General features: G+C 45.6%; 1 protein-coding gene across 1 annotated transcript in view; it reads right to left on the reverse strand.

The window, feature by feature from the left end:
- The window catches only part of RUNX1 (RUNX family transcription factor 1), a 100921-nt gene extending 87147 nt beyond the window's left edge, over positions 1-13774 (reverse strand). Inside the window, exons 1-3 of the mRNA XM_055569902.1 lie at positions 13471-13774; positions 7251-7504; positions 577-733 (exon numbers count right to left, since the gene is read on the reverse strand). Of these exons, the coding sequence (XP_055425877.1) occupies positions 577-733; positions 7251-7504; positions 13471-13495 (436 nt within the window). The 5' untranslated portion in view covers positions 13496-13774. The remainder of the gene's footprint in view (positions 1-576; positions 734-7250; positions 7505-13470) is intronic.
- Between the last annotated feature and the right edge of the window lie 4233 nt (positions 13775-18007).

Here is an 18007-nt window from a genome sequence, read left to right on the forward strand (position 1 = left end):
TAAGCCATCCAAATTATATATAGGAAAGTCACGTTACCATCAGAATCACCAAATCAGAGTGTTACTAACACTATTTCTTCATATTTCACCATATGAAACCTTTGAAACATATGGAATAATCATCCACTATATAACCCTTAAAATTACTAGAAGTGATCATGTGAAACTCGGTCACTTATAGCACATGGACCAGAAGTTAAAGGCTTCCAGTAAAGAGATTTCTGAAAATTATCAAAGAGAGAACCCCAGTTGTATAATCTTAGCTGCCATGATGGCACGTTTTATATTTTTACATTTTAGTAAAGATCTGAGAGGTTTTCTTGGAATTTGCGATTCATGCCTTATCTGCTTCAAATCAGTCTTAAACCAATTCAATAACAGAAAGCAATAATGTAAAGCCAGATTCTGTTAGAAACATTAAATATTAAATAACAAGGTTGACGTAGCGACAATAATGGGAAGAAATGACTATGCTTCTAGGGAATCCCATCACAGAAACTTCTAGATGTTTTGAAATCTGGGTTTGTTGCCATGTAAATACTGGGTGTTTCAAGTTCAGTTCTGACAGATACATACCTCTTCCACTCCGACCGACAAACCTGAGGTCATTGAATCTCGCAACTTGGTTTTTCATGGCCGCGGTTGCATTTCTCAGTTCAGCTGAGTAGTTTTCATCATTGCCTGCCATCACGGTCACCAGAGTGCCATCCGGAACGTCCCCCAGAGCCACCACCTAAACACCCATCAAGGGACAAACACAGACATCAGGCATGTTAGAAACTTTGACGTCATTTGTGTAACTGTTCCAAAACTGAATGGATATTGTGATGCTTTTTAGTTTGCAAAGGAATAGCAAACTAAATCATAACTTATATCGTAAATTAAAACAACAGAAAAGCTATTAATGGGAAGATTTACTTTAAATTCCACTATGTAAAATTACGGGCTTCCTTGGTGGCTCAGACAGTAAAGAATCTGCCTGCAGTGTGGGAGTCCCAGGTTTGATCTCTGAGTGGGGAAGATCCCCTGGAGAAGGGAATGGCAACACACGCCAGCATTCTTGCCTGCAGAATTCCACGGACAGAGGAGCCTGATGGGCTACAGTCTATGGGGTCGCAAAGAGTTGGACATGACTGAGTGACTAAGTACACGCACGCACGTACACACACACACACATGTAAAATTATAGACATTTAAATCATAAAACATTCACCTAATAAAGCCACATAAGGTCACAGGACATGGCTGGAATAAGGCTCACTATAGCAAGGGCTTTGAAAAGCTATGGCTTCTCATGAATACAAACATCGCTTCTTAATTCTCCATATTTGAGAAACACAATGTCTTGTTTTTTTGTAAGTTTATAGCCTAACCCATTTTTCATTTGTCCAGACCTCTACCAATAGGCCTAAGAGGGTTGATTTTGCCTTTGAGGTGTTTAAACTTCTGCTAAAATTAAATCTGATTGCTTCCACTGAATTGCTGAATATTCCTAAATGACTTATACTCTCCCTTCACAATTAGTTCATCCTTATTGTCCCTACTTGATTCTATGATCTTGCTTTTCATTAGCACTGAATTGCAGTATGCAAGAGAAAAACATCAGAAACATAATACTAGCTACAAAATCAATAGACCTCAGAGAAGAGGGGTGCTCACTTTGATGTGCTGCTCTGATTTCAGGAGCAAAATTTAACACATTTTTATTCTGTGAGTCCCAGAGATGTCTTAACATGGACCTGATACATAACTGAGATTTTTTTCCAAACCCAGATGATGTTGAAGAAGAATTCCTTCAATGTACCTGAATGGAAATGGATTTCCTATCAGGACTAGTAAAGTAAATTAGTAAATAAATATTTTGACACTTAGGTAATTTTTAAAAAAAGCAGGAATTTTAAGGCAAAACGCATGGCCAACGATGCTTCATGTAGGAGTATCCATTTCTTGGGAAATGGACATTTGATCCTTCTAAAAACTATTTTCTTGGTCAAAACTATTTCCATTGTTTGTGTTTTCTAAAGTGGTCGTAGAATTTCAAATCAAAATAAGTTCTACTCGTGATCACGATCTATCACTTGCAATACCCCTGATTGGTATTTTCTCAGTCACTAGTGAAATGTGTGCTCATCATTCCAATTTTATAATCGATTGGGGGGTTATTTCATGTTATATTTTTTAAACTTATTACAATAAATTTATTACAAAGATAAAGTATTCCATAACCCAATGTCCATAAACTTATAATGGACTTTAAAACTGTGATAGATCCATACAATTGATATTATCTCATCACAAAAGGGAATAAAGTTCTGATACATGCTACAACATAGATGAACCTTTGAAACAGTACATTAAGAGAAAGAAGCCATTCACAAGAGGTTCACATATTGTATGATTCCATTTATATGAATAATCTAAAATATGCACGTTCACAGAGACAGAAAATAGATGACTGGTTGTCGGGGGCTGAGGGAGAGAGGAATTAGGAGTGATTGCTAGTGGGCATAGGGTTTTATTTTTGAGTTGTGTTAATAAAGCATTCCACGGTGGTTATTCCTCCTCCTGTTTTCCACTTCCCCATTTTTACCTAATATTTGATACATAATTTTTGCAGGGGTAACACCTATATTTCAGTCCTCTTTTTCTGTCTGCATATAAGGCTGCCATAGGCCCCCTTGTATGACAGAAAAGCCATGTTTCTCTAAATTCTCATCTTCATTGCCTGCTTAGTCATCACCCTTTCTCGTGTCATCCAGTTGACCGTTTATTCCTTTTATTTCCTAGGGCGCTTCAGCTGTTGGATTCTAAGGACTATGACGGGGATTGAACCAACTCACTATAAGAGGTAGGCATCTTTCTGACCCCAGGACTGTACCAGGAGACTCAATTCTTATAGCAATAGGCAGGCATGTACCTCACCTATTTTATCCAACTTGCACTCTTATCTTTCTTTCCAGTCCTTTCCATCCAAATGTTGGACATGTTTTCTATAAAGGAAATTTAAAAGCACAGCTATTTCTTCCCCAAGCACCCTCTAATTAGGTAGTTAGAGCCCATTATAAGTATGTTTGTTGCTGTTAAATTAAGAGCAGTAATATGACAATTCCCTTTTGTTTCAAAACCATTATTGAAATAAATCTCCTTGATCAGTTATGTAGTTCTTGTTACCGTTTTTTCTATTGCCATGAAATAGACTTGCTTTATTCTGCTCTTTTCAGTCTCTTAAAAATCCACCCCCAGTCTGTTTTCCCCCCCAACTGTTTTCACTTCCCTCTGTAAAATTAGCGCACAATGTTGAAATGTCCTCCTTGAAAACATATTTTTACTTCCTCATCCCCATCTCTCTGTAATGACCTGGCGTCTCTGTTTTAATTCCACATTCAGTAAGTAAGTATACAGGGACCGGATCAACTGCATGGTTTTCAAACTGAATAACTCATTGTTGGTTAAAGAGCTTAAAATAAATAAATCTTGTTTTATAACTACCAAAATGTATTCTAAATCACCTTCCTTCCACTGGCCCCTCTCATAGTGCTCCATGTCTGTGCCTCACTCATCTTTCCAAACTATCCTCATCAGTAATGTGGCAAATTCATGAGGAAGTCACCAAACAAAAATACAGAGTAAAATAATCATGGTGGCTAAACAAGAAAAAGTTGTTGATGCTGGAATTTAAGACTAAAGAAATTAGGAGTTTATCTCCTTTTCCCTTTTTTCAAACTGAAGCAGGAGTCAAAGATATTTCGGGGCTCAAAGATCATTTACTTGGCCTTTTATAGATTTTTCTTGGTGAGGAGGAGGGAAAGAATTAAATCCAGGAAAATTACATTAATAAAGAATAGCATCTAATTGTTAGCAAGCATTCTTAGACTAGAAAAATATTTTTAACTTAAAAACTAACATTTCTGTTAATTTGATATAGATATTATCACTGATAGGCAATATGCAGAGAATTTTTTTTTAAATCTAACTTCAAACAGAATAAAAGAAACAACTGGAATGAAAAGCTATAAACAATAGGTAAGGAAACACAAACGTTTACATTTTAACACAGACCAAACAGACAAGAAGAGACTTGCTGGCCAAAGGATATCTTTTTTTTTTTTTTTTTTAACTTCTCTGTTTTTAAAGTATCAGGAAGTTGGGCAAAATATCAAGCCTCTTCTATATTACAGAACCTCCCCACACTGCTCTTGGTCAGCTTGTTCACAGCTGAAACTGGCATTTTAAACCAACTCTAGTTAGGCTGAAATTATAGTCACAATTCATTTATTTCAAATCCCTTAAATTTCCAGTGTTTTAAAGAAAGCTGAGGGGTGGAACTTAGCATTCAACTGAGATGACATTTACTGCATAGCTAGGAGACCATGATCTCACCGACAGAAACGTTACTTCTTTCTTTCTTATGAAAAGAATATTACTATCAGCGTCCAAGGCCTCTCAACTTGCTGAAGGTATGTTTATGCCTTCGGACTCTGGTGCACCAGGGCCTAAATAAACTTTAATATTACAGTCTTAAAAAACACATCCTAAGTCATCCGAACAGCTTTTTTTGACTGCTTCGGTAATTAATGAGTAACAGGTAGCAAATTTAAGACTTTTCTCTGTAGTAGAATAGGGATCTCTCCTAAGCTAAAAAATAAAGGCAATTTCACCAGAGACGTGGGGGCGTGGGGGATATTTTAGGGCCCAGGATAGGCAATTAGGATGGTTTTCATCTATTTTAAGGAAAACTCACACCTTTAAATCTCCCTTTAGTTTCAAAGATTAAAGCAGAGGATTTACACATATTCAGAAGATGCCTAAAGAATCATTTCAGTGCTCCTTCTCATCAATACCATCAGACTTTATCATGGTTTTACATTTTCTCCTCCTTAGTATGGGGGATCGTAGTAATTCTTTAGTGCTTACCTTCTTAAAGAGGTTGTCTGGGGCTTACTAAAATCCAAATTCTAAAGTACTAATTTCTATAGCAAGTGCTTGGGAGGTAAGTAGTGCAAGATGAGTCCAGAGTGGAGTCAGGGATACAAAAGTTTAGCTTGCTTTATTCCTAATCTTTGTGCTTGTTCCCTCACTGGCAGTTTTGTCTGCTTCTTCCCTTAGGCGGTGAGCAAGTCTCCTTTAGAAAGAGGCCCCTCTTCCTGGGGACTGGAGTGTCGACAGATTGTTCACCAAGCGGCCTGATCCCTCTACTGTCCTTTCCTTTGCCCCCAAAGTTGTCAAGATCCACTTTAACTTTTTTCAAGAGGTTTATACCTTGATCTTGAACCTAGAAATGATCACTCAGTAAAACAGATCTTTTTAAAACAGTGAATTGTCAGAAGTCATTTTAAAAAGGAAACCTCTAGGGTTATTAAGATTTCTGCTAAAGGGAATTCCCTGAGGGCTCAGGAAAGCAATTCACGTGATTTTTTCCCCCCTTTTTTTCCATTATTTTTAGAAGGAAATACTTTCATGAGGTGGCTTGAGAAATGACCTGGCCCTAACTCCTTCAGATTCTTAATCAGTTAGTATTTGGGGTGTGGATTCCCTAGCCGAGGAGACTATGACTTAGCCCAAAGGAAGCCACAGATCTCTGAGAACCCACACTCCCGTGGTGTGTCTGTAGCACTTGGTTTAAAGGACCCTCGGGTTGATTATCAGCCTGTCTCCTCCCCTCTGCACTTATCTGCAAGTGACCCGGGGCCCATCCCTGTCAGAGCCGAGGAGGTCTGCCTGCTGAGTCTGTTTATATACAGGGATTAGAGTGATTTAAAATTGAAATGGGCTCCCAACCCAAATCTGCAGAGGTGGAGGAAGAGACAGGAAAGAGTCCAGCAGCTGCTCAGACTTACCGTCCTTTCTATCCTCCTCAAAAACTCCTTCTTTCAGAAAATTGAGGCAACTCTATACAGGCAGCCAACTGCACTTTTTGTTTGTTTGTTTGTTTGTTTTAAAAACCATAATCTAAGTTTGGAAGGTGTCTAAAGCGTAAAAATAAAGAACTCCGATAGTTAACTTGTGTTTTAAAAAGTGAACATTTATTCATTGTAACTAGCTAGAAATCCATCCCAGGCTTGGAACCATAAAAAACTTTAATCTCCCCTTAAAGAGGACAATTATGTAGCCAGATTTTTTTTTTTTTTAAGAAAAAAAAGAGTGGATGATCTTTATAGCTTCCACCCCCCACCCCTTGCCCGCCTTAGCCCCTTTAAAAGAACAGGAAACGACAGCACTGATTGTATTTAAAAAGCTGCCCCTTCTTCAACCCACCCAAGACAGAAGAACTGAATCCCTACCGCCGAAATGAAACGTCTTCTGTTTGCTGCCAGGGGTGGTGGGACGGTTGTTTAAAAACGCCCGGGGTTGTTTATATAGCCCCTTTGAAGGCCAAGGTTTTTCAAGACAGCTGAAAGCTAGCGCAAGATGAGGGGTGAAAAGTGAACGCGGACCTCTGAAATTAAAAGGCTGAAGTTTCCTGGTCCACGTCACCGTCCCCCTCCCCTCAAACAGCAAAGCAGGCGGATGAGACCCCCAGGCTCACGGCAGCCCGCTATGCCTCCTTTCGCTGACCCGGGGCTTCAAGCTAGGTGAACCGGCGATAACATTCAAGAGGGTTCTCGGAAAAGAAACAGGATTCGCTACTTGCGGCTTCTGTCAGGAATAGGCTAGAAGCTCAAAACAAAACAACAGAAAAAACACTCCTCCGAAAACTTTTGCAAATTTAACAGAGTCCGCCGTGGACTTTGAACTTGCTAATTCATACAGTGCTGTTAAAGAGGGGGTGGATGTGGGAAAAAGCCCTGAGAGTTTTCCTTGTCAAGTTTCTTTTCCTGGATCCAAAGGTATATCAAAGTATCTCAATTTTATTTCCAGATGCCTTCCTCAGAAGGGCTGGGTTCCGGCCGGGTACTTTTCCTACTTTGGATCAAAGCGAAGGACCGCTGCCCGGGGAGGAGGTCCCGCCGGCCCTCCGTGGACGTCTTTGGGGGAGGGCAGCCTTAATTTTTTCCACCATCCCCCGGAGGCCTCGGCGGCCTACTGAAGCGGGACCCCTCCACCATCGGCCCCACCCCCGGCCCCACCGAGGGTCGCCACGGCAACGCAGCATCCCCCGTGTGCGGAGCGCAGAGGGATGGACCACGGGCCTCCGCGCCGGCCCCTTTCTAGAACCCGGCCCCGCCTGCCTGGCCACGGCCCTCCCTGATCGCCCCGGCGATCGACCGGCCTCTGCCTGTCCTCCCGCCACCCGCTCCGGCCCGAGTTACCTTGAAAGCGATGGGCAGGGTCTTGTTGCAGCGCCAGTGCGTGGGCAGCACGGAGCAGAGGAAGTTGGGGCTGTCGGTGCGCACCAGCTCGCCCGGGTGGTCGGCCAGCACGTCCACCATGCTGCGGTCGCCGCTCCTCAGCTTGCCGGCTAGGGCGGCGCCGGCGTCCGGGGCGCCCAGCGGCAGCGCCTCGCTCATCTTGCCCGGGCTCAGCGCGGTGGAAGGCGGCGTGAAGCGGCGGCTCGTGCTGGCATCTACGGGGATACGCATCACAACAAGCCGATTGAGTTAGGACCCTGCAAACAGCTCCTACCAGACGGCGACAGGGGCGCGGATCTTCAGCAAGCAGCTCCCGGGAGACCAACATACAAGTTCAGGGGCCTTTATTGCTGCAAGGTGGCTGGGGGAGAGGGGGGAGACTAAGTTACGAACAGTCCAGGAAGGCGGAAAAAGTTCTAGTTCTGACGATCGGCCTCAGCTCAGACCCGGGCACCGACCGCTTAGTGCTTTAAAAAGTGGGCGACCAGAATCCAAAGTCAAGTGCCAAGGGACCCTATCTTCTGAGTCTTGCTTTGAGAGTTTGAAGTTTCAGTCTTTGGCTGTTACAGAAGTACCCGGAGGTAAAAATCCCCATACACTTCCTAAACTGTTTATGCGAAGAGCAGAAGGACCAGCAAATACAGGATTTGGAAGTTCCAGTAGTTAATTGCCTGTCAGTTCTTCTTTTTTTTTTCCCCCCAGGTGAGTTTTGTCTAAAGTCCAAACACAACAGAAAATATACGAGTGTTTTCAAATACGGCGCCACTTTTTATTCATGCAAAACTGGCTTCGGTCCTCAAAAGCGAGAGCTGAGACTTCCAAAAGGTCCTGCTTCTAATGTATGTGCACATATATATAAACATATACATATGCTCTACTTTATAAAATATTTACAATACAATCTGTAGAGAATTTAAACACAACAGAAACCCATTAATGTTCGCTGCAGGTTTTTTTTTTTTTTTTTTCTCTCTAAGTAGCTTTGAGAATCGGCTTCAGTAGTTGAAGAAGGGCTGGGCGAGAAGGACTTGTCATGTTTTCAATACATTCTGGCAAAATGCTCAGTTCAGAAAATTCAAGCTTTATCAAAGAAAAAGCTGATCTTAAAAAAAAAAAAATCCAAGTCGATGACACTCAGGGTTCAGCTCTCCACATCTGAGAACTCGGGTTTGGGGATGTTGGTTAAGTTTGTGGCTGATCCTGTGGTTTGGTGGGAGGTGAGCTGCAGCGGAGTCAGACGCACGCAGGCACGCACTCTTCGGAAGCCAGCCGCCGTCTACATCGACTCCGGTGAGTCAGCCCCGACTTGGGCAGTAGCGAGACGAGCTTCCTTCAACGTCGCCCCAGCGCCGGCCGGGTGAACTGCCCGGACGCGCCAATTTACCCACACTCACCGCGGAACCGCAGCAGGTGGAGCGGGCCCTGGCGAGAAACGCTCCGCAGCGCAGATCTCAACAGACGGGACGGCTCGAGTTACACAAGCACGCACACCCTGCCACGCACACGCGCCACTTCACCACTCGCCACGAAGCCCGGCGCACTCTCTCCCGCTGTTGTCAAAGGACACAACCGGAGAAAAGTTCACACCCAGGAAAGAAATGGAACCATCCAGCCAAGAAACCGGTTCATTCAAAAGTAGGAAAACGCAAAAACAACAACAAAAAATCCCACACACAAAAATCAAAATCGAAGTTCCAACGCGGTTCTAGAAAAAACGGCAAAGATTGACTTTCCTGTGGCGTCCCCAGTATCCCCAACAAGAGGTGCCTGCCGGCTCAGGGCCGGGCAGCGTGGTGCCCTGGCTGGGTCCGGCCGCGGGCCGCTCGTCCCGCCTGCGCCCGCTGGCTCTATGAATGAGAGTGCCTGGAAATGAACGTGCTTTTACTGTAAGCCCGGCCCGAGGAATTCCATTCCCTCAGCTCGTTTGCATAGGGGCGGCTGCCGGCCAATCACAGGCCTTTCCGGTATCAGGCAGGGCGCGGCTCGGTGCCGCGGGCTCCTGGAATTGGCCCGCGCGCCCCCGCCGCCGCCGCGCGCTACTGTACACGGCCGGGGTGGAGAGTCCACCGCCAGTGCGGTGGCCACGCCGCGCTCCTCGCATCCACATACCCACACTCACACTCGCCCACGGTCGCTTGAGACCGCCATCCCGGTGCGGACGGCGGCGGCTTTACACACCCGCGGGCTTGCGCGGCCGGTAGTCCGCCCGCCCGCCGCGGGGGGCTGCCGTGGTTCGGAGACCCAGGAGGTGGAGCAGAAGGCCGGTCGGCCTGGAGGGACTGAGGCCGCGCGCTGAGCCAAAAATGGTCCGGGATCAGAGATCTGCCGGTGATCGGGCCGCGCGATGAGCCCCGAATGGTCCGGTCTCAGAGATCTGTCGGAGGGAAGCGTCTCGCGAGCCATGGAGATAGATGAAGCGGCCACCGCTAGGCTCCCGAGACCTGGGGGCCGGGCGGCCCCAAGGCCTCCGCTTTCCCGACGTGGATGGGATTCGGCCGCGAGGGGGCCGGGAAGGGCTGAGGGCCCAGCCCGGGGAGCCGCTTGGCGCCGGTTGGCAGCCGCGGCGAAGTGGCGCTGATTCATTTACTGAGGCCAGACGGTGGTCGGTCTCCACGACCTGCTTTTTGTGTGTTGAGTTTTCTCTCTGGGTTTGTTTTCTTGGTGTTTTTCGCTGCGTCTTGACGCGGCGCGCCTCGCTCAGGTGGAGTTGAGCTTAGCGGCCAGCGAAGGAGTTCCGTAGTTCAGAAAAGACCCCCAACCCCCCACCCCCAAAGAACAAGCGACTGGAAAGAAAGTGGAAAGCCTCCGGGCGGGGTTCCCCCGCGGGGCCCAGGTCTTTCGTGCCCCGCACCCACCTCCGGCTCCCCGGAAACGGCCCCCGGGCTCCGTTCCCCGCCCGCGCGCGCGCGCGCGCCAGCCGCCCCGGGAGCTGAAGCCACCCCGGTTCTGCGCGCGGGCAGGAACATGCCCCCCGCTTGCGTCCCAGCGGCGCCGCGGGCATTTTCGCGGAGCTTAGAGGGGCCCCGGGTCCCCCCCCCTCTCCGCGCCACCGCCCGGCTGCGGGGCTCCCCCCCACACACACTCCACGCGGAGCCCACCGGGTCCCTCCCTCGGGGGGAGGGCGCTCATCCACTACCCCCGTCGCCTGGCACGGAGCCCTCCACGTCGACTTCGCCCTGGGCGGGGGTCCTTCGCTCGCCCCCGCCCCCTGGGGGGGGACTCTCCCTTCCCACCCCCCGCCTTGGTTCCCCCTGCCGACGCGCGATTTGGGGGTGCCGGAGCACTGCCGCTGCCGCCGCTCCGGGTTCCCCAGGGCTCCAGCGCCAAGGGGCCTGCCAGAGGCGGGGGCCGTGGCGGGCCAGCCCGCGGAGGCCTTTCCGGGCGCCGCGGCCGCTTCCCTCGCCCCAGGCCCGGAGAGGCCGGGCGGCGCGGCGCGGGCGCCAGGGGGCAGCAGGCGCCCGGCGGCCGGCCCGCGCGCCGGGGAACGCCCCCGACGGCGCGGCTGTTGCTCCGTCCTTCGGGCGGCCTTTGGGTCTCCGGTAGGAACTTCAGCTGGGGAAGAAGCGAAAGGAGAAACGGCAGCCGGATCCTGCCTGCGCGGCTCGGTTCCGCCCCCCGCCCCGCTATCCCAACGGCCGGGAGGGCAGCAGGGGAACCTTCGGGCAGAGGTCCCGGCTGTCCCTACCCAAGCGTATCGGGGTCTTTTTTTCCCGAAATCCCTTGGCCGTCCCACCATCTGCTGGTCCCAAGCCGTAGGGGCTGCGGGCGTCCCGGGCGCCCTGTGGCCAGACCCCCTCCTTCCGGCCCCGCGTCTCGCCTGGTGCGCCCATCCCCTCGCTCCTCTCGCTCCAAAAAACCTGGGACATTCCGGAACTTCCAGTATTCAGCTGTATTTTGTTTAATGGGTCTGGGAGTTGAGGGGAGTCTCAGAAAACGCCCTTGTACTTTTCTTTAAAAGTGATTTGTGAAGAAGCCTCATTTCAGACATTGCAGGTGTAAAGACCCCTCTCCCCTAACCGTCTTCTCTCCACCCGGGCCGAGCAATCCCAAATACCGAGCAGTCCCCAGACAATTCCCCCCACCCCCGCCCCGCCACACACACACACACACACACACACACACACACACACACACACCGTCTGCGCCGGAGCCCCGGGGCCACACAGTCTCTCTTCTGCGCCCGAGCTCGACGCTGCCCGCTCTAGAGGCGAGTTCGGGCCGAGTGAAATCTTTCTGCTTGGGCTCGAGTGTATTTCCTCAGGAGCCGATCGAGTGCATCCCCATAGACCCCCTAGGACCGGGTCTGGGGGGACTAAAGAGTGTGGTGGAGGCAAAAATGGGCTTTGCCTCCAAGGATGTAGCGGTCGAGGGGTGGGGGATAAGCCGCCTGCTCGGAAAGCTCAGAGAAAGCTCCTCTGGGGCTGCGACCGTTTGCCTGAAACCCTCAACCCTGCGAGGGGCCGCGGGCGCCCCACGCAACGCGGTCTTCCAGGTGGGACTCAGGTTTCCTTAGTAAGAGAAGAGGATTAGCGATAGATGCACCCGGTTCAGACGCTGTTTAGCTCAGAATCTCAACCAGTAAATCCCGAGTTCGAACTCCGACAAGGACAATAGCAGCAAGGAAAGCTGCTGCTGCTTTTATTTGAGTGGGGCCGCCGGGCATTTGGGGTTCTCAGGACCTTGCGCAGGCTGTAACTGCGCTAACGGGGTGCAGGCTTGAAACCCAGCAATAAAACACACCGCCCCTCCTTATCGAGGAACTAAAATGAATGGAAAGCTGGCAGCCTGGGACTCAACTAAGGGGGTATCCCGAACCCCTTAATCTAAAGGGCTTTGTACATATAGAGTATGGAGTTGAATGTACTCTTTTTCCACCAGGAGCGCTCATTTAAGCGGCGCTATAGAATTTCCCTTCCCTTGCTTCTCTAACAGAAAAGGAAAGGAAACATTTCTGTATACACTCGTAGTGTTCCCCTGGAATAATACTAATATTTGCTTTTGTCATAATCCAGTGCAAAAATTACAACGAAGCAATATGTTGGGCGGATGGATGCTGTGTGACAGCTTCTTCCAAATTTGCTGCATGGGGGAAATTTCCAAAAGGCTCCTAGTTGATTGAATGAAACGTGAGTTTTCACAGTGAATTGAAAAATCAGTTATTTGCTTAGCTGGAAGGGGAAAATAAAACAATTTCACTGGAAAACAGCTTGTTGACATGTTTTTTCCTACAACTTTAGGTAAATATATAATGATGGGAGTCTCAGAAAACATTTAAATATTACACATTTTTTACTCTTTCAAAACGCTCTCAAAAATAAGAATCTCAACCATTCTCTTAGAATCCCCTCTGTAATATATTTCTAAAATTACATTCCTAAAAATGTAACATTTCTAAAAGAATTATTTCTGTTTTCAGTGACCATTTTAATGAAAATAAAAAGCAGAGAATGTATTTTTCTAGAGGTGGATCACATTAGTTGGTACTAATGGCACAGGAAATGAGAACAATTTTGATGGAGAATAACATACATGTAAATGTATGTATAATACAGATTGTCCGGGTTTTCAACATTGGAATTTAAATAATTAAACATCCCTTTCTCCCAGTGGATTTGAGATGATTTCACTTTTGAAATATAATTACTTTGGGGGACCAGATTCCTTCATTTTTTCACTACATCCTTCCTCTGTGTGAATGTTTCCATGGGATTCTGTGGTTGAAATATGACTATTTCACTAACTTTGTAAATCAATTTACAACTCACAAGTAACAAACTGAGAAAGAATTTAAATTAATCTTTTTAAAAGTTAAGGATGCTTAGTAAGCATTTTGCTCATAAAAATTTTACATTAGCACTGCTATAGCAAAAGTAATAAAGTTATAACACATAGAAGCCAAGCTTTTTTTTTTTTTTTTTAGAGCGAGTCATATAGAGTCATTTAATAACAGCACAATGCACCTGTGGTAAATGCTGTAGAACCGAGGGTATCATTTAAGGTTTCATTGGAATGTTTTATATGTTTGACATTTACAATATGGAAAACAGCTTTTAAATATATTTGAATCAGCAAAAAAAAAAATGTCTTGATTATTTGGGTTAATAGAGATACATGGATAAAATGTCATATATATGCATATATGAATATGCATGTAAAGAATATAATTTGGAATCTAACATACCGTGAACGTCTCTAGATGGATTCATTCCGTGAACACATTCTGAAAGAGTAGAAAATAGGAAAATAAAAATAATTGTGTGAATATATTGACAGCAAACACCAAATTTACTGAAGTTGATTAATTGTAATTGGAACCAATGCCAGTGTGAAAACTAAATCCCCTCTCTCATTTTTTGGGGAGCTTGTTGCCTCTCACACTTTTTAGCACTGGAGATTTTTATAGCATATTGTCCAGCTTTGGGTCAAAAATAACTTAAAACAGTAAATCCTCATATAAAAAATGAACTGTTACATGTGCATATGGTTTTTATGTACCTTCTACCAATGTCTCCCATCGCTAGCTAATACTAAGGTCTTTATCATTCATAGAATCACCTCTTTAAAGCTCTGTATGGGATGCAAATGTGATTTATTTCATGAATGTTAAAAATACATTTGGATAATGTAGGGATGGATCACAATTCAAAGTGAAAACCAAACCCAAAGGGGAAAGGTGGGGGGGTATAAATTAGGAGTTTGGGATTAACATATACACACTATAAGATACAAAATAGATAATCAATAGGGACCTACTGTATAGCGTATGGAACTCTAGTCAATATTCTGTAATAAGCAATATGGGAAAAGAATCTGAAAAAGAATGGATATATGCGAATGTGTAACTGAATCACTTTGCTGTACACCTGAAACTAACACAACATTGTAAATCAACTATACACCAATGTAGAATAAAAATTAAAAAAAATAATTGTTGATAGGTAAGGAAAAGCAAACAACAACAAAAGCTCCCAAACCCTAACTTAATACAAAAACATTAAAAAATCTGTGACATACTAGAAGCTAAATGCAAAGAAGTAAAAATATGAATAGTTTTCAAAGTGATAAAAATAACAATTTGGAATATATCTTCTAAAAGAAACTAGTAAACAAACATTATAATCATTTACTTCCAATGATGAGATATTTTACAAATATTTTCTTCCCACTTGATTTCCTTTCTTTCCCTTTGCTAGGAGGGCAGATTGCTTATACTGAAAGCTTTCATTCTTAAAGTGACAGATGATATCAATTGTTAAAATAATTGTCATGATAATTTCCACATATGGATCACTTACTATATACTCCTGCATGTACAGTTACAGGTAAAGTCACAGGTAAATCCATTAAGTAAAGCCATATGAAGCTATTTCTCTTTCCCTTGAATATCTATGTATAATGTTCTGAATCTGAAATGATTTCATCAGCCTTGTTATGGATAATGGTCAGAACTGAATGATTAACATGGAGGAAACAGCATTTTTCAAAGCCTTAAGATCTGAACATTTCAAATACTGCAGACCTAGAGCTTTCAACTCCACTGCACAATATTAGTATAATATTGCTTAAATAAAACCTTTAAGAAAGGAGGTAATTATTTCAGATTTCCAGATGCTGTTTAAATAGGCAGGAGAACAAGATTTTCAGCTCCTTAGTTTTATGGTTTTGCTAAGCAAAAAGGGCAACTTACATAATAAGGGGTTCTGAAGCACTGCCCTGTGATGAAAAATGAAAGGAATTAAGTATGTATAGTCTCAAAGGAGGCTTCCCTGGTGGCTCAGTGTTAAAGAATCCACCTGCCAATGCAGGAGACGTGGGTTCGATCCCTGGGTTAGGAAGATACCCTGGAGAAGGAAATTGTAATCCACTAAAGTAGTCTTGCCTGGGAAATCCCATGGACAGAAGAGCCTGACAGCTAGAGTCCGTAGGGTTGCAAAGAGTTGGACACGACTTAGCAACTAAACAACAATAAAATTCTCAAAAGAGCCTTCTTAAAGACACATACACACAGAATTGTGTTTTACAAGTACATAAAATGACTCCATAAAATTTTTTTAAAAACAGAGCAGAGAAAGTGTTATTTGCACTAATAGTGAATGCTAAGGCAGAAAATAACAAATACACCCTGAAGTTAGTAAATTTAGTTTTAATAGGCATGGGGGTCAGGGGAAATTCCCAGCAGTAAGATTGAACAGACAGCTGAGTTTATGCTAAAGAGACCTAACAGAATTAACCACCCTGGAAATTCTCTCCTGAGACCCTGAGAAGCCTTTCCATGTCTGAGACTGAGAAATAGGAGAAGCAGAGTGGAAAGGCAAGTGTTTTGTCTATACACCTAATATTTCAATGATTCTGAGAAAAGAGCCAAGATTTTTTTTTGGCAGAAGATTTTTTTGATTGGCAGAAGTGAGAGGATTTTGAAAGGTGTGCAGTGGTCTGTTGAGAGCTTTTTTTGTTTGTCCTGTGTCAGTAGCTTCAAGGAGACAGCATGCATCATTAAGTTGGGGGGTAAGAGGGGAGAGAGAGGAGGCGGGTGTCTGTACCTGAAGTCACACCTGTAGGAATTTGAAATGATTTGCCCAAGGAGTTGTTAATGATGCTAGAACCTGAACTGTAAGAGAAGACAGGTCCTGGGTATTCACAACAGTAAGAGCTGACTTTGGCCAGTGTTCGCTTTCCGTCTCGCCATGGCTGCTGTATGCCAGGCCACAGCCAAAAAGCTTACCTTGCCCGATTTATTCCTTGCAACACCACCATTCCCATTCCCATTTTACAGACTAGAAACCTTACACTTGGAGAGTTTAGGAAATCTGCCTAAAGTTACTTCGCTCTTGATCTCTGTGGACACGCGCACATTCTCATCCCCACATCTGGGTCTACATACGTGATGAACTGTTTCTTTTTGACCACAACTATGTATTTTTATCAGTGTCCTTTTTAGCCTTCTGAATGATTAAACTCTGATCTCATCTTTGACTTTTATCCTCCCTTGTCTCAAGGTCTCTATTAGAAAATAGCCCTGAAATTCTTTGCTGAGCAGAATCACCAAGTATTTAGGATTCATATTCCGAGGTTATTTCCGGCCATCTACAAAGTTTGAGAGCGGGTCAAGGTCCCTTTGGCCAAGAAGTGGAAGCTGTGGAGTATCAAGCAGCTGATGAACACGTGTGTAAAGTCCAGGAAGCTGGAGGAAGGACGCACAGGGATTGACACCACCTGGTGGGCTTTGAAAAGACCCGATTCTTGGTTAGAGATGATATTGATTTGACTCTTGGAGGTCATGTAGATTTCCACCAGGTGGTCAGTAAAGCTTGGGGGTGCCTGGGGGGTTGGGAGAGAAGCCTTTCCAAGCAGAAGGATGAGCATGAGAGAGGCACGGATGAAGTTATGACACAGACTCACAGAATAGTTGGGGCGTAAGTTGGGGATCAGGTTGGGGTGTGGCAGTTCGTAGGTGACACAGTGCTGGCAGACACAAACACAGACAGGTCAGAGGCAGCTTACACAAGCTAAAGCAACCTGAACTTCAGTGTGAGGGCAGCGGGTTCTCTCAGAGCCTGGAAATCTGGGAAATAACACAATGGAGATGTATTTTAGGAGAATAAATCTATCAGAGGTGGATAGGTGAATTAGACAGAGTAAAGAAGGAGCAGATGAGCTATAACCTTGCCAACCAAGACTCGTGAGCATTTAGGTGAAAAAAATGGGGACACAAAAGGAGGGACTGAAGTGAGGGAGAGAGAGGGATCTTCCCTCATTTCCCTCCCACGTGCCATTAGGAGCAGTCAGGACCAATGACGATGGGTTGGAGGTGGACATCAGCAGTCAGCTTGGAATGGACAGGACAAGATGCTGGTAGAATAAACAGGAGGAACCAGTGTTGTGTAAGCTGCAAAGTTGGTGATAATTTGCTAGTTTGGCCGCAATAGGAAAGTAGCACACCAAGCACGCCTTCCCCTCCTCTTATTGTTTTGGGGAGACACCGCCTGCATCCTTATGAGTCTCTGTTTCTGGGGTTCTGGGGCAGGAAGCCACATACCTAAGTCCCTGTTCTCCAAAAGTCCTGTCTGTGATAAGGCTGATAGTTTGACCTATGTCTGCTCCGCTTGTTTGCTTGCCTCACAGTTGGTTCTGGATCACGGGAGGACAAGGGTGTCTTGTATTGGCCTCCGTCAAGCCAACCCTGTAACTGTCTCATTCTCTTCTGATTTCATCCTCAGCCCCACACAAACACATAAACACTAGGGTCTGAACACTTTGCCAGGGAGGTTCCCTCCTCTTCAAATCCTAGACAGCCCCATGTAAGCAATGTGTACCCCAAGCCTCTGGGGACCAGGTCAAGTGCAGACCCTGATTCAATAGGTTTGGGGGTGGGGTGGTGACTGAGGTCCTGTATTCCCAGCAGGCTCTCTGTGATGCCGCTGCTCCTGGTTCAAGGACCCCACTCAGAGCTGGCAAGGCCAGCTGCTCAGTATCCAGCAAAAACGGTGCCCAGCACCCACTAGACTGCAGTGTCGAAAAGGTGTTTATAAACAAATTGCAAATCGACGTGAAATCTCTCTCGGATTGGACTTTTTTTTTTAATTTTATTTTATTTTTAAACTTTACATAATTGTATTAGTTTTGCCAAATATCAAAATGAATCTGCCACAGGTATACATGTGTTCCCCATCCTAAACCCTCTTCCCTCTTCCCTCCCCATACCATCCCTCTGGGTCGTC

This window comes from Bubalus kerabau, chromosome 2 (assembly GCF_029407905.1).
Source record: "Bubalus kerabau isolate K-KA32 ecotype Philippines breed swamp buffalo chromosome 2, PCC_UOA_SB_1v2, whole genome shotgun sequence".
NCBI classification, from domain to species: Eukaryota; Metazoa; Chordata; class Mammalia; order Artiodactyla; family Bovidae; genus Bubalus; species Bubalus kerabau.